This window comes from Hesperophylax consimilis, chromosome 2, assembly GCF_061612785.1.
Source record: "Hesperophylax consimilis isolate HC1 chromosome 2, BYU_Hcon_1.0, whole genome shotgun sequence".
Lineage (NCBI taxonomy): Eukaryota > Metazoa > Arthropoda > Insecta > Trichoptera > Limnephilidae > Hesperophylax > Hesperophylax consimilis.
Window position 1 is genome coordinate 21,852,850 of NC_142837.1, and position 17,650 is coordinate 21,870,499.

Sequence of the window (17,650 nt, forward strand, 5' to 3'; positions counted from 1 at the left end):
TGGGCATGCTCGGTATGAACCATCTACGGGTCAGAAGAGATGTGCATATTGTATCACACTTCTTCAAACTGATTCGTGGATGGTTTGAAAATCCGACTATCATGGAGAGTATTAGTCTCTATGTTCCTGATGGTTATCTCCGTCACCGACAGCATAGACTGTTTTATCTCCCGGCCTGCAGGACCAACTTGCCAATGGTCATGCCGGTGGGGAGAGCAGTCTTGCTGTTGAACAGAATTAATTCGGATATCGACATATTTAGCATCGGTGAAGCTGCATTTAAAAAGCAAGCTCTATTGATGCTGGTATAGTTTATACACCGCTAACTATTATGTAATACCATTTTACAAATGTACTTAAAAACGAAATAAAATGTAATTTTGTAATGTTTTTAAAGGAATAAACAAATTGAATTGAAAATTGAATTGAATTGAACATGACGATTTTTTCAATTTGGTTTTGTCAATAAAAAATCAAATTTATGTGAGTAAAAAAGATTTGCAAGTACATCAATCACAAACGGTCGATGAGAAAAAAACTTATTTCCGCAATTGTCTCAAATACGGAGCTTTTAGGTTTTCGCATTTATTGGCATATAGGGGTTGCAGGTTGTATTACGTTTCTCCTGATCCGGAGAAACGTAATACAACCTTAGCTGAGTATTTCTTTGAAGCAATACTTAATTCTTCAAACACTAGACAGACGAGAGATAAAGGCAAGACAAATATTTGATTTTGATGGAAAAGTTTATTGCTTAGAGAAAGTTACCAAGGTAAAATTTAAGGTGAAACACCTAACATATCCACTAATAATATTAGATATCATTATGTACAAAAGACACCTGCATACTATACAGTAACTTTTAAAAATAATAAAAATAAATAATATCATATTTCATGATGTTATTATGAAGTTCTGCAATTATTTTAGTTTCTTTTATAATTGTGATTTCTCTTTGTGAATAACCATGTTCATGTTGAATAATTAAAATACATTTTTTTAGAGTTGCAGAGCTTGCGAATCAGTTTCAAAGCTTAATATCTTTTTCTTTACTCTTACCACAGATGGCCCGGAGGAAAAACAATTTCTCTAAGGGTCTATGTCATCTTTTAGAATGCTGTGTGTAGGGGGTTTTTAAGGAAAGGAAGGAGAGGAAGTTCTGGAAAGATAACAGATATGAGAGTAGGGTAGGAATTTAAAGATCAGTGTGCCCAGGAGTGACGGACGTTTGATATATCCCTCCCACTGCTGTGCAAAAATATGGGTTGAGAGACCAGTTGGGGAGATCTTCCCAAACCAGCCTCTCTCGATCTGGAATCGCATCTTGAATACACCTCACCCGATGAATCCGGAAATCCCTGCTAAACCACCAAACGTATCGAACCTCTTGGGGTAATCAATGGCAGAGGTGTTGGTTATTGAATAAATGGTTCCCAGCGGTACTCAAAACCGCCACTCAAATTATAATAATAACAATATTAAAATTATTAAAAAAAACGAGTTTTTAATAACTCGAAAAATTTGGATTCCGCACAAGTTAAGAGTCCCAACCAGTGGGCTGTGTTGGCATCCGCAAATTGGGATGTGTTGTAAAGCTAGTGAGGTGGTATGGTAGGAAGGAGATGGAGAAGCGTAAATTGGGGAAGTACCTAGATATTCAGATCTGGTCACGAAACCTGGCTAGTGCCATTTCATTTGTATTTTTTTATTATTATTATTATTTTTTTTTATTGAATAAATAGTTAATACATATCAATAAACAAGTCCTGCTAAGCCAATTGAATTGGCTTGTCAACAGGTGCTTAAAGTTTAGTTTCATATTCATTTTTATAAGTTATAATTTACATCTTATATCTACAGAATCAACAATTTTTTCATACAATTTTTCATACATATTAAAGTAAATATTTTTTTTCCGATAGCCAATTTTTCACCATATATTAAATCTTATTCATAGATTTACATTGCTTTATAGTGTCAGGTAATAAATTAAATATCTTCGTTATGTTGTATTCAAACGTTCTCTGTCCGTATTTATTATTAAATTTCGGAACTATTTACCCGTCATTGCGCGTGAATCTAGTACTGAATTTATGTTCTAATTTTTCTTTATGCTGCGGGGTAAATATATACTGAATTATGATTTTTTGCCATAGAATAGCCTTAACAGGTAAAATTTTGGCACTCTGAAACAGCAACGGTGTATTATGTCTCTGTTTAAAAATATTAGGGACGACTAGTAATTTTACAATTGCGTTTTGTACAACTTGGACTTGTTTCAGATTAGTTATACTAGTATTTCCCCATATGGTTAATCCATACCTTATAATAGATTCTGCCATTGACATATAAATTGTTAATTTCTTAAGCATAATAGAAAAATAAAATGAAAGTTTTCACGGCCCTCTTCATTTGGGAGGACCGTATTTTGTTATATTTTAAAATTTAATTGATTATTACAATGCTCTCTCAGCTATTTTCTTACTTTAGTTTCAAATATTTTCATTTCAGTTAATTTTAGTTTGATTTGGTAGAGCATTATAAACACGTTATTAAAAAAGCGTTATTCTATGATTATATAGATTCGTATCACGAAATTTGATATTCAAACATATATTTGCTCTGTTTGAGTATTTTCGTTGGGTAGTGGAGTATTCAGGTGAGTTTTTTTTTTATAGTTTAGATAAAACAATTTTTACAAAATTTATTTTTATTTGAAAACTTGAATGTTTTTAAACTTGTTTTTTATGCTTTTGGTATTATCGGATTGGGAAAAGCAAATAACAATATCCTAAAATCAGTCATTAAAACCCAAAAAGCCCTGAAATAACTAACACTGCCAAAATCTTCAAAAAACTTAACATCAAAACATTACTCATTTATGTACATTCATAAATACAAAACACAAGAAATAACACATATGTTAGAAACACTATATCTCAAAAAGCAACTACAAATACAACATTTGGACAAAAAATCTTCCTTTACTATGATACTAAACTCTACAAAAATACTCCACTATCATTCAAAACTCACAACAATATTTTAATAACATTCAAATCTCAAAGAAAAAGCTGGATACAAAACACAGGAAGATCAGAAATAGATTATGCACTGACACAAAATACAGACTGAAACCGAAACCAATCAACTGAAAAAAAACAACTCGTAACATATTCATAATTATGTCAGAAAACACACGATTCAATATATTTATAATTATTTAAAAAAAACACTTTATAATTACTTTAAATATCCGTACTTCCAAATTTTTATCATATGTAAATGAAATTCTCAGCACGGGAGATTCCAGTAAGGATATCATTATATCTATTTGTTACAAAAACGCCTGTTAAAACCCTAATTACTATTGTTATGTTTAACCTTCGTTGTATATTCAGTTTTTGTCTGTTTTTTTATAATTTATAAATTTCATTTACTGACTGCCCTTTTTCATGTTTAGCTATTTATTTAGCTCTTTATTTATTTTGTATTTATAGCTCTATAATTAACCGAGCAGATCCTGTAGTTTACGCGTGTTAAGTTTAACAGTCGATAGTTTTCTAATGTACCTAACGGCAATAATACAACGATAGCTTAACACTTGAAATTGACTCTTACGGTTGGATAGTAATAATAACTAGCAGTTAAAAAACCGCTCCGCGGGTTTTTGCTGCTAGGCCCTGCGGGCGGCATTTTGTTGGTCTGCGCCCAGTTTAAGTGATACTAACAACAGTTACATTTAATAGATAGATATAAGGTCATTCACAGAGAGAGGGTGAGTATATATTGTTAAAACACGGAATAAAAAGGAGTTAATGAATAATAAAATGCTAGATTTAGGCATAATAAGAATGACAGTTGTTTGAATAAATTAAATTTTACGTATTTGTGATGGATTATTTCAAATGAAACACTATTATTGACTACATGTCTACAACTGACATTAACTGTTATGGTACCTAATATAATTTGCTCATAGGACTTGCAGTGCTTAAATATGTGTTACAACCGTCAATGTCTATAAGTTGAATCAATATCGTATAGTTTGTCACAACAATTAAAGATAGTTATAACAAAGTTGACTGAAATAATAGATTATTACATATTGATTAATTGTAGCCGTGTTTATGGATAAAAAGAGGGTAATTGTGCGATGAGATTAGCAGTCGGTTTAATTAAAAGGTGTGAATTTTAATCCAACTGGTGGTAATTCTTTACCTAAAACTGTTACTGTATCTAATAAAGTTTAAAGTTAGATTATTCACACCTTCATCAGGAGAGTAAAAATCTATATATTTATTTATTTATTTATTTATTAAACGCCATAAAAGGCTTTTACAGTAATGTGAAACATGGGATTATAAGTACACAGTTCAGGGCTGTCAGAGACTTGACAATTAGAAATAGCATTTTTGATTAAAATAATACATCCACAAGCAGTTTTTATTGATGCTATACATATACATTTCACATATATGTATATATGTGGAATGTATATGTATAGAACACCATGTATATGTTACACATAAAGAAGAACACAACAGTCAGTATGATGCAGTACAAACAGACATTTAACATTTCACAAACATATCAATTACATTCATAACCAAGTATTTTTGCCTTGATGCAAGACGGTGAGGTTTTGAAAATATCAAAAAGGTCTGTATACGTGTTGGCAGTGCGGTGAAAACGCGCCAACGGTGAATGATACAAATAGTTAGTGCTATGATTGTCACTGTGGAAAAGATGGTGGAGTCGAGTTGATTTAACAGGGACACGAAAATTTATAACACTTAACATTTGAGGGCAGTCTATGAGATTGTTCAGTAATTTAAAAAGTATAAGAATGTCATTAATAGTTTGCCGGGTAGAAAGAAGTGGTAGATTTAGACCAGACATTAATGTATTATAGCAGATATCAATTACAGGCTGTCTCAATTTGAATTGAACGTATTGAAGAAATTTTCCTTGTACTTTCTCCAAGCGGTGTAAGTTACAGGTATAAATCGGAGACCATACAGGAGATGCATATTCTAGGTGCGATCTCACAAGAGAGCAGTAGAGTAATTTAATTGACTCAATGTTTTGAAAAGTCCTTGTGTTACGCATTACAAAACCTAGAATTTGCATGGCCTTATTGGAAATTGTTTCACAGTGACGATCAAAGGTAAGTTTTCTGTCAAAAATAACACCAAGGTCTTTGATAAATGGTACTAATGCAATTTCATTATTGTTAATTGAATACGATATGGTTATTGGAGTCCGTGAACGGTAAAAACACATGTGGAAACACTTTTTTACGTTTAGGAATAATTTGTTTATTTCACACCAGCTAGCAAGTCTATCTATATTATGCTGAAGGATAAGTGCATCATTTAAACATTTTATAATCTTAAAAAGCTTTAGGTCATCTGCAAATAGAATGAATTTGACATTTTCGAAACATAAAGATAAATCATTTATAAACAATACGAAGAGAAGTGGGCCCAGATGAGAGCCTTGAGGAACTCCAGATGTTACTTTAAATTTATATGAGACTTTATTATTTAATTTTACCATCAGTTCGCGGTTACAGAGGTAACTATTCAACCATTTTAGGAATGATCCATGTATACCAAGGGCTTGCAGTTTCGCGAGAAGGATATTAATATTTAACTTATCAAAGGCTTTTGAAAAGTCAGTATATATTGAATCTACTTGTGCACGAGACGTGAAAGCTTCACAGATATAGTGTTCATACAATAGAAGATTGGTTGTGGTAGACCGACCGGTCACAAAACCATGCTGTTCTGGAGTAATAATATGCCTAAACTTAACAGCAATTTTATCTAAGACAATACTTTCAAACATTTTCGGGGTGGTAGACAGTATGCAAATTGGTCTATAATTTAAAACACAATTTTTATCACCTGATTTAAATACAGGTGTCAAGTGATTAAGTTTCCAAGGATCAGGATATATTCCAGTTTGAAGTGACAGATTGAATATGTGTTGAAGTGGAGCTGCTATAAACTGAGCGCATTCCTTTATGAATACCGGTGGAATTTTGTCAGAACCTGACCCCTTCTTACAATCTAGAGATCTGATCTTTGTATTAACATCATCCAGAGAAATGTGGCATGTTGATATGTCAGTTACATTGGTGTATTTAAATTCAGGTATAGTTACATTATCATTTTTCTGTTCATAAACACTTGAGAAATGATCAGCAAAGAGGTCAACTATTTCTTGATCACTGTCAGCATGTTTTCGCCCTGAATACATTGATCGAGGACAGCCGTTGTTGTCTTTAAGAGAATTCACATAATTCCAAAAATGTTTTGGATTTGACTTGATAGTCTGCTCTACATCTGTAATATAATCTGAATAGCATTTTTTAGATAGACTTTTACATTTATTTCGTAAAACAGAAAAAAATTTATAGCAGTCAGTGGAGTTATCGGATTTAAAGTTAATGTGGGCAATTTTTTTACATTGAATGAGTTATATAAAGGTAGATTATTACAATATAGCGCCCCTGAGGTGATATCTCACAAAAGCGGCGCTATGAAAATTGTCCAATTAATAAATAAATATAATGCTTACATTTTATTTTGTACGTATGCATTGATATACAACGGAAATAGATAAAATAATGTTATCCGATTAAACTTTATTTTATTAAAAAACAAATAACTTTTTTAACATCACTTTATTATATACAACCAATACATGTTTCATGAACGAAGTATACCTCGAAGTCAAAAATTAAATATAGATTGCAATTGGAAAAAAGAAGTGGAAGGAGGGGGGGGGGAGTAAGAGTAGGCTGGGTTTATAAGAATTAGGAATTACAATATGAAAGACCAGTTAAGTGGGAAAATATTTAAAAGTGAGTTTTTAATAAAAAAAATTGTTAATTATATCTGCTTTTATAAACATGTTCTCTTTTTTCTAAAATTTCTAAATTATTTATTTGCGATGCTTTATATCCTGTGTGAAGTATTTTGAGACCTGAAAAAATACCATATAACCATAAAACAATATATTCATAAGACAAATAACATTTAATAACGGTTATTCTAATAAATTGATAGTTGAAATACTAAATAAAAAAATTAAACATATTCTCTTCAACCGGTATTTTTACCCTATTTCTTAAGATAAAAATAAACAATGGCGTAGAATTCTGTTTGTGGATAACGATAATTCTAAAATTATATATAAAAACATTCCTGGTACTATTCAACCGGCGTTTTACACTAATAACAAAATAAATAAATATATTCTTAATAATAAAGATGGCGAAAATCAAACAAAAAAATCAGGAGTTAATAAACTCAATTGGAATGATTGTAATTTCTTTTACAAAGGTAGAACCAATAGAAACTTTGAAGTCAGAAATATAAAAAAAATCTCAGTTCTCCAAATGGAAATAGTGAATCTGAGTTTGCAAATCATCTTTTGAATCACACTTTCGATAAAAAATCAGGTCTTAAAATACTTCACTCAGGATTAAAGCATCGCAAATAAATAATTTAGAAATTTTAGAAATTAGAAAACATGTCAATATAAAATCAGATATAATTAATAAGCAAAAAAAAAATATAAATAATAATGAAAAATGCCATTGCAAAGTTTAAATAAACTTCCAGAAGAAATTTTCTTATTAAACGCTTGATGGTCAAGTAATTTTGCATATTTAAATATTCGCGGCAGTAATTTGGATCGTTTTTACACCGCCAGAGGTGGGCTCTGTCGGCCATCTATTGCCGCGGTGTGTATCGGCCATATTGAAGGAACGCGTGCTTTTTTAGTCAAACGTAATCACGTAACTGTCGATAATTTTCACTGTAATGTAATTAATCCAATGGATTATGAACTTTCTAAAACATATTTTCTACGATATTATCCAAAAATTCTATGAACAGAAACGATATTTTTGAAGAAATATCGCATTACATGTAGCGATTCTATTTCAGTATGAAATCGTGTCTTAATTTTCAATGTCTTATTTTTTTGTATCCGTTCGCCTGCAAACCGAAATGAACCTTACGGTTGCTTTAAGTTGAGGGGCAGAGTGGTATTTTTTGCATGCAGACCACCTATGCAGAATTTATCCGAATCACACAATCTTAATTTGACCAATCAGAGGGCCTACATCGTCCAGACGCTAGGACAATAATACTATCAAATGAAGATAAAATTTACGTAGGGCAGTTTTTTTGTGAAAGGTCACGTCAAGGGCATTGTATATAGATTCTCATTTGTAATCCCAAATATTTAAAGAAAACTTTTTTGATTAAAAGTGAATCTAGAATTATCTTTGAATAGTCATTTCTACTTTTATGAATTCATTAAGTATTTTCACAGCTAAAAATGGTTAAAAATATCCTTTTAGAGATAATTAATTTTTATTTTTCAGAAAAACCAAGAGTCAAAAACTTTAATGGGAGCACACTGTAAATACTATCAAATAAGTAAAAAAAACTTAAGGAAATAATTAAAATGTTATTAAAGTATCGACACCAATTTTTCCTCTTTATTCTTCTTTTTATTCCATTGTTATTTTATTATGAAGTAATGAAGGTGGGCGTCTGAAATACGTCTGAAACCGGTCCGGTCGGAAATCAATGAAAGTGAAATAATAGGCAATCATCTTTATAAATAAATAGATATATGGACTAGCTGTAGTCTCGGGCGTTGCGTTTTTTTAAATCAAATGTAGATAGTGACCTTCCTCTTGTTTAGGAGGTCTCGGCTTAAAACTGTAGTTTTGTGTGAAAATAAAATCCACGCCAACCGCCTAGTGCGAGCCAGGCGGCCGCCACAAACACTTTTCTTGATAAATCGTGTTCCACGCTCATACCGTGAAACTTTCGGGAATTCATGAAAATTTATGAAAGAAAAAATCTTGATAAACTTCTTTAAACACGGCGGCGGTTCTAATTGCAAAAAAAATAAACGTAAAAAAAATGACTGCTGTAATCCTAGCTTCACTTTTACTAACGCGAAATGCACTAACTTGATATGATAACATCTGAGAGATATAAGGTACATGGATAAAGTTGGTTACTCATTTGGAAACATGTTCCCATTTTCGTTTAACCTTACAGGCTAATTTGTTCGCTTTTGTGAACAACTCATATGGACTCATAGAAATCGTTTATCTCTATGATTTAACGGTTTTAGATAGAGAAAACATCATGCTTTATTTTTTTCAATTAAAATGTGCACCTTTGTGAAAAAAATAAATATCATGAATTTTTTATTAATTATTTTTACATGAAATGACAAAAAATGATGCAAGAGTAGTTTTTGTAATACATTTGCTTCATAAAATGGTGAATTTTTTTTTCGTTCAGCGGAAAGCAGTTTTAAGTTTTCGGATTTATTCAGAAATATTCCATTTATTTGGATTTTATTGCAAAGCGGAAGACCTTCCGTCAAAATATGGCAGAGGCCTGGGTAGTAAAAAGATAAAGAAATAAGTAGTATTAATTATTGTTTAATATATATTGTTTAATGTTTATATAAATGACTTATGTAATACTTCATTTGCAGACCACATTATTACATTTGCTGACGATACAGTACTTTTATTCGAAGGCAAAACCTGGAATGAGTCTTGCATTAAAGCTGAATTTGGCATAAACAAAGTTAAACAGTGGCTAGATAGTAATCTCCTCACTCTAAACTCGGATAAAACGAAATTCATCTGCTTCAGTTCAACTCAAGCGGGTCAACCACAAGAAATTATTAGCATTAGAATACACCATTGTTACGACACTATTACATGTAAATGCAATACCTTAGAATGTGTGGACAATATAAGATACCTAGGAATTATCATTGATAAATTTCTGAGATGGGACAAACACATAGCCTTTACTTCCACAAAGGTCAGGAAACTTACACATCTGTTTATAGCAATAAGAAATATTCTATGCCTAAATGATTTGAAACGAATTTACTTTGCAATGTGCAATTCCATACTAGACTATGCTTCATTAGGTTGGGGAGGTTGTGCTAAAACCTTACTCGATCCCTTAGCTAAATCCCAGAAATCGCTTATAAGAGTCATACTGAAAAAACCTTTCAGGTACCCCAGCGATTCATTGTTCGCAGAGTTTCGTGTTTTTGATGTAAGACAATTATATATGAGGAAAATCATATTACATACTCAAAAACAGAGGCACTACTTAGCTTCCGTAAACCACTGTCATAATACAAGACATGCAAAAAAAAACCCAACAGTTCCGCCCACCACTTCCTCATCTTTAGCACAGAGACAATTCTCATACTTAGGCCCTAAACTGCTCAATCTCATACCTGATGCATGGAAGGCAAAGAGTACTAATATTCTGCGTATGCAGGTAAACAATTGGCTTCTGGTCTTGGGGAGAGCTGAATGCGAGAATATGCTAAAAAACAGTAATTAAATTGTAAATTTTGTTTTCTTTACATTTTAACTTATATTGGTATTATATTAGCATTACAGGAACTGTATTTTTACATAAAGAAAGTTCGAAAATTGTTCAATTCTTCGTGATATTTTTCCTTAAAGGAAAAGTTCCTTCTTTACTTTCATTTTTTATTTTTTGTTATTTTTCATTTCCTTGTTTTATCTTTTAATATTTCTTTAGTTTATTATATCAGCTAAACAATAGTAAAAAAAAAAAAAAAATGTCGTGGTATAACTGAAAGTATACTAGATTATGAATATACATTTGTATTACTTTACCAACAGAATTTCTTCAATTCAGTTTCATTTTCATATTCATTTTCTTGTTTTTATCTATTAATATTTCTTTAGTTTATTATGTCAGCTAAACAATAGTAAAATATGTCGTGATATAACTGAAAGTATTCTAGAATATGAATATACATATGTATTTTTTTTAACAACAGAATAGTCAACACTATAATTTACTATAATTTTACATGTAAAAACATTATCATATTGGAATGTCCTAAAACGGGCAATCGCCTAGTTGGACATTTTAAGTTCATTAATTGTATTATGTAATATTTACAAACAAGCAATAAATAAAAAAATAAATAATTTGCACCTTGATGATGTTTGAGCTAAACGAAACCGGTCGGTCAATAAATTAATGAAAAGTTGTGGTTTTAAAAAAAATAATTGTTTTATTTTAATAAACAAGTAAATTATTGTTCAAAATCAAAATTAATAGAATAGCTGACCGAGCGGGGAGAAATAACATTTACTATAAAAGCGTGTTTATACAAAGGTTTATAAACTACTCGAAGATAAGAAATTTATGATAACTTTTATTATTTGCCACTAGAGAAAAAAAAATAATAATCACCTCCGGAATTGGCGGTAAAAGGGTACATATACATTTGCGAACTGAAATGCGAACCGTACCACGAATTACGGGAAAGGAACGAATCAACTGCAAGCCGCGTTTCGCACCATTTGCGGTTGCTTCGTTTCTTTCCCATAAGTTGAGGTTCAGTTCGGCAGTTCGGCTCGCGGATGTATACGTAGCATAAGACGCGGTATGGAACACGCTGCAGACGATATTAAAACAAAAAAGACATTCTAAATAATTTCAAGGTCAATTCAAACTGGAGTATATTATTAATATAGATACGTTTTCGCTTATTAGAGTCAAGAAATATAAAATTATGAATACTGTAGTTGACTAAACATGGGATTTTCGGTCTATAATATGAACACTTTTACAATACCTACCTACAGCACCTATGAAATTATTTTTTTTCGAATCTATATGAAAATTTCCTAGTTGTTTATTACAATTTTGAGACAATCGAAATCTCGTTATTATAATGTAGAGATTTGCAAAGAATGCATGGCTGATATAAGCAGGCGATAAGATGGTTTAGGCGTGTAGAGCGATTGTGAGGAGAATATAAATATGCGAATGATGGAAGAAGTTGGGGAGACGCCAAAGGAAGACGTGGCAAGATCAAGTGACATTTAATTTACTTGAGTCGGGCCATGTTATGAGTCAGGATAACTTAAAGGTTATGTATGATACACCAATCACCAAATTGTTTGGCAGTCCGTTCTTTCTGCTTATCCCTGTGAGAAACAGCGGAATGGTTAGTTAGTTCGTTAGTAAGTATCTGCGATAAACAATTTCATTGGGACTTTCAGAAGCGGGGGAACCCCGTAGTTGCTTAAAATCGATAGCTTTTTATTCCTGTGCTCTTTTCCATAATACGTACCAATTGTTTACATGGCTTTGTGGTAAAACGGGCCTTAAATGATATATTCCCTCCCCACATCGGCGGCTAGAGAAACTACTATGATTTGCACAGCATCCGAAATGATTCGCGCGTGCGCAAAAAGCCTCCCAAGCAATTCCGGCAAACTCCATTAAAAGCTCCTAGTTACCATCAATCCTCCTCAGGGTGGACACCGTTCCACGCACGGAGAGATAATCACGAAACTTTCCGTTACGACAAAAAGAGCGGAAAATATCCATGACAAAGTAAATAAAGTTACGCAAAGTTATTTGATGATCATGAAAAGTTTATAAGAAATCTGTGAAATTGGTGCTGTTCGACAAATGAAAAGGTATTTGAAAAGTGATATTTTGCATATTTTAACTAATTATTTGTGAAATTTCTAAGTGTTTTAAAATCATTATATTGGTGTTTTAAAAACTTTACAGTAACAGTAATTATTTTAACTAGTAAAAGTAATTTTAACTATAATAATTAGCGATACTTAAAAAATTACTTTAAGGACAATGTTGCCTATAAACTTTGTAAAAAGATTTTATGTTAGGAAGGTGTTGACATTACTTGATATGTGTTGTGAAGTGTTGAATCCATGCAAAACACCCTTTGTGTAATTGACTAAATATATTTGTTCTATTGGATAAAAAATAACTTATTTTAAAGCGGTGTTAGTGCAATATTTTCAACGACTCTTTATTGAAAATTTTGCTGCACGTCAAGTTTGAGTTTATTTACAAGCATGCTGAGTGACATACCGCTAGATATGAATTTCTCATCCCTCTTTCCACCTTTTAACCCGAATATAGTGGGTATAAAGAGTGGAGAAACTCTCCTCAACGACATACTCAAAAATGGTGAAGGGTTCGTGCCTCTGAACGCGACGTTCCTCAATATACCTCTGTTCGACTACAATTCTCTGTCGGTTGTGATTGTGTATTGTATCCTTTTCGTAATTGCGGCAGTCGGTAACCTGAAAGTGTTCATTACCTTGTACAAGTCCAGGCGGAGGAAGTCGAGGATTGATTTGATGATATCGCATTTGACCGTCGCTGATCTCATAGTGACATTCGTGTTGATACCACTAGAGGTAAGTGACAAATTATTATTTTATGTTTTACAACATTCTTGCTTACACAAATACGATAAGTCAAGATAAAATTGAATTATATTTTTAGATGAGTTTTATAGAAGAATGGTTAATATTATTTGTGTTTGATATTGAAAGTTTAATCGTCAAAAATCAACTGTTGCGAACGAAAATCGAACTATTCATCAAGCTTTCGAAAGAAAACAAACCAGGATGAAGCATAATCGAGATTAATTAATTCTCGTCATTTTAGAGTTTTATACTAATAGTTGCAGTTTGTTGAAACTTCCAAGTGTATCAGTTGTTATAAAAACGACTTATATATAAGTCAGATTTCTACTTTAAAAAGATTGAATCAATAATTTCCAGTTAGGAAATAAATTAAAGGAATCGAATATCAGAAATGTTTAAACTGATTGGGAATTGTTATAATCAATAAAAAGAAGCTCCAGTAATATTAATCTTTCTCAAAAAATTATTTTGATTTAAAATGCTTTAAGTTAACCCCCGCACTCCTAAATCTCAACAGCGATCTATCCTTATCTTACTAAAAGGCATTCTAAAGCCTAAATATTATATTTAAAATTCTCTGATTTAACCATTACTATTACAATAATCGATGACACGGTATTAGATTATTATCAGAGTCATCCCTCGATACAAAAAAATATTGCAGGTTGTGAAAGATCTGTTATCAACGCGATGGGTCGAGAGAGTCCGGCCGGAGAGGTGAAAAGACTTCCTTCAACGAGTCTCTCTCGACCCGGCCTTCCACACAGTAGGTAGACAGACGCATTCTGCGCCCAGACCTAGACAAGACTCATCCCCATGATCCCGGGCACCCCTGCTAAGTCACCAAACCTAGTGAACTTGGAGTGACCTATGGCCGAGCTGTTGGTTATCGAACAAATGATTCCCCGGGCGGCGGTACCCATACCCACTTACCAAAATTGATTTTGAATTATTTGGCCCATGTTTGTTAAAATAAATTATGTAGATAAAATATGTCAAGTTTATGTTGAATCATTAAAATACATTATTTTAGACATCACACACCTCGAAATTTGGAGGGGGTAAATGGACTCGTATAAATAAGTCGTCTCAACGTGGCCTGACCACAGTTTGAAAATGGCATTGAACGCCGAATCAGTTGCAGAGCTTAATATCTTTTTTTTTTACTTTAACCACAGATGGCCCGGAGGAAAAACAATTTCTCTAAGGGTCTATGTCATCTTTTAGAATGCTGTGTGTAGGGGGTTTTTAAGGAAAGGAAGGAGAGAAAGTTCTGGAAAGATAACATATATGAGAATAGGGTAGGAATTTAAAGATCAGTGTGCCCAGGAGTGACGGACGTTTGATATATCCCTCCCACTGCTGTGCAAAACTATGGGTTGAGAGACCAGTTGGGGAGATCTTCCCAAACCAGCCTCTCTCGATCTGGAATACACCTCACCCGATGAATCCGGACATCCCTGCTAAACCACCAAACGTAGCGAACCACTTGGGGTAATCAATGGCAGAGGTGTTGGTTATTGAATAAATGGTTCCCAGCGGTACTCAAATCCGCCACTCAAATTATAATAATAACAATATTAAAATTGAGTTAAATTATTTAAAAAAAACGAGTTTTTAATAACTCAGAAAATTGGATTCCGCACAAGTTAAGCGTCCCAACCAGTGGGCTGTGTTGGCATCCGCAAATTGGGATGTGTTGTAAAGCTAGTGAGGTGGTATGGTAGGAAGGAGATGGAGAAGCGTAAATTGGGGAAGTACCTAGCTATTCAGATCTGGTCACGAAACCTGACTAACGCCATTTCATTTGTATTTTTTTATTATTAATTTCTTTAGCATAATAGAAAAATAAATAGAAAATTTTCACGGCCCTCATTATTTGGGAGGAGCGTATTTCGTTATATTTTAAAATTTAATTGATTTTTAGTATGTTCTCTCAGCTATTTTATTACTTTAGTTTCAAATATTTTCATTTCAGTTAATTTTAGTTTGATTTGGTAGAGCATTATAAACACGTAATTAAAAAAGCGTTATTCTATGATTATATAGTTTCGTATCACGAAATTTGATATTCAAACTGGGAATAACCAAAATATATTTGCTCTGTTTGAGTATTTTCGTTGGGTAGTGGAGTATTCAGGTAAGTTTTTTTTATAGTTTAGATAAAACAATTTTTACAAAATTTATTTTTACATTGAAAACTTGAATGTTTTTAAAATTTGTATCGGTTTCCGTCTCTTGTCTCGGTTCTAACCGGAACATTCAGGATTGTCTTCAGTACTCCTACGGCGGTGACCGTATAACTCATAAAAATGACAATTCAATACACCTTTAAAAAGTTTTATAAAGTTATGAAAACTGATGAAACATAAACTATGTAGGTTAAATAGGTTACATATGTAAATATTTAGCCTAGTCTTTGTTTCATCACTTTAATGACCTTGTATCACCTTTTAAAGGTGTGTTGAATTGTCATTTTGAGGTGTTATCATGGAACCTCCTACGGCTAGGGCTATGGCTATGGCTAGGGGTAAGGCTACGGCTAGGGCTACGGCTAGGACTATGGCTCGGGCTATGGTTAGGGCTATGGCTAGGGCTCCTGTGCATTGTTTTTTTTGTATCTTCTAAGGTTTAGCTAGCGTTAGCAATGTAAGAGGCCGAAAAAAAAATTTAACTAAATTAACTAAGTGCACAGACACGGATAGCGATTTTATTTTATACTATTTAGAGATTTGCCAATCTCAAAAGTAAAGAGTATCTTGCACACTGAACAATAAGGAACATAACCTTTTTATTACGTAAGATCTGTGATAGGTTCATTTTGTATGATTATGACGAATTATTTCTATAAAATTTAAATCAATCCTACCTTTTATCAGATATGTTTGTAACTGAATAAGTTGTGAGATCGTAAATATATGTCAACTGAATACATTTGAGTTACTCCAGCATTTTCATAAATCTAATCTGGCAGGGATTTAAATGTTTTGAAGTAAAAAGCAAAATATAATGTAAAATGGGTAGTTTCAGCTTTACATTTTTATTTATGAATGCTTACATTTTTTAATATTATTTAAATTAAGAAATGTCGCAAGAACACGTCTTATGAATAGTGTGTGTACATTATGTATGATATATTTTATTTATAAAAGTTAGCGGCGCCCGAGGAAGACATGATCATCTTATCCAGATATTTGAGTTGGATCATGTTGGATCATCAACAACCGAAGCGTATATATGTGGCGATGTATGAATGTGAACGAGGAGAGGAGTCTGTGCCAATAGCTGTTTGTTTGGCGGTCCGTCCTCTGTGCCCATCCCCGGGTTAAACAGGGTGATGGATAGTTAGTTATATGTTATATTAGAGTGGATATATGATTAAAAGACGATATTGAAACGTTGCTTGAAATGATTTTAGACGTGTTTGGTGGCTAGATCTGAATAGTCAGGCACTTCCCAAAGTTCTAGTCCCATCTCTTTTCACCTTACAATATACCCCAATCGGGTATGCCATAGCAGGTTCAGTGAGGTTGCGACTCTTCTGACTATTTTCTTTGTGCTGCTTTTTTAATTACTTAAAGGCACTACCATTGGTAAGCTAAACAAAAAATCGAATATTTTTATAAAAGATATTATTATATTTAACAAACTTTTTAAAACAGATGTCTGAATAAGTGTCTGCGAGTGTTTGGACCAAAAATCTATTAATAAAATATTTATTTTCATGTAATAAAAATAATAATAAAGGCATAATCTATATAATGCATAAATATTATGGTACATCACTTCACTTTGATCAATGAAATCTTCGAAAGGAACAGATTCATAAAAATATTCACGGGGTTACTCTTCCACGTAATATGTTCTTTCAAAATGGCAAGCACTGATATAATGAAACACTGAAATCTAACAAACATTACAACAATTTCCGTCCTTCTAATTATCGTCCCAAAAATCTGTTTATCTTCATCATTGTAGGTTCATTATTTCATTTATTAAAGACAATATTAGCGATTCTAAAACAAAAATTTGAAACAGATACATCAGAAAAAGATACGGTCACATCTAGGACAAATTATTATTATTATTTTACTATTCCAAAAACTAAATTTTTATTTTTATTGCTAATAGTTTGTATCTGACTTTGCCCATGAATTCAATATCTGTTTACTTTTAAATTAAAACTTTCATATCCCAAACAAGGTAATTGGTCTACAAAACCACTTTTGCTTCCACCTCAATCACTGCATAGGTGTAATTTTTCTCAGAAAATAAATACAAGTCATAGAATGGAAATAATTCAGAAGATGAGCACGAGGTTTGTATTGTGCT

General features: G+C 32.3%; 1 protein-coding gene across 1 annotated transcript in view; it reads left to right on the plus strand.

Annotated features, from left to right (window-relative positions):
- The first annotated feature begins 12,982 nt into the window (after window positions 1-12,982).
- LOC149425799 (adipokinetic hormone/corazonin-related peptide receptor variant I-like) overlaps window positions 12,983-17,650 on the plus strand; it is a 375,276-nt gene continuing 370,608 nt past the window's right edge. The window contains exon 1 of the mRNA XM_089643523.1: window positions 12,983-13,306. Coding sequence (XP_089499649.1) covers window positions 12,983-13,306 — 324 coding nt within the window. The remainder of the gene's footprint in view (window positions 13,307-17,650) is intronic.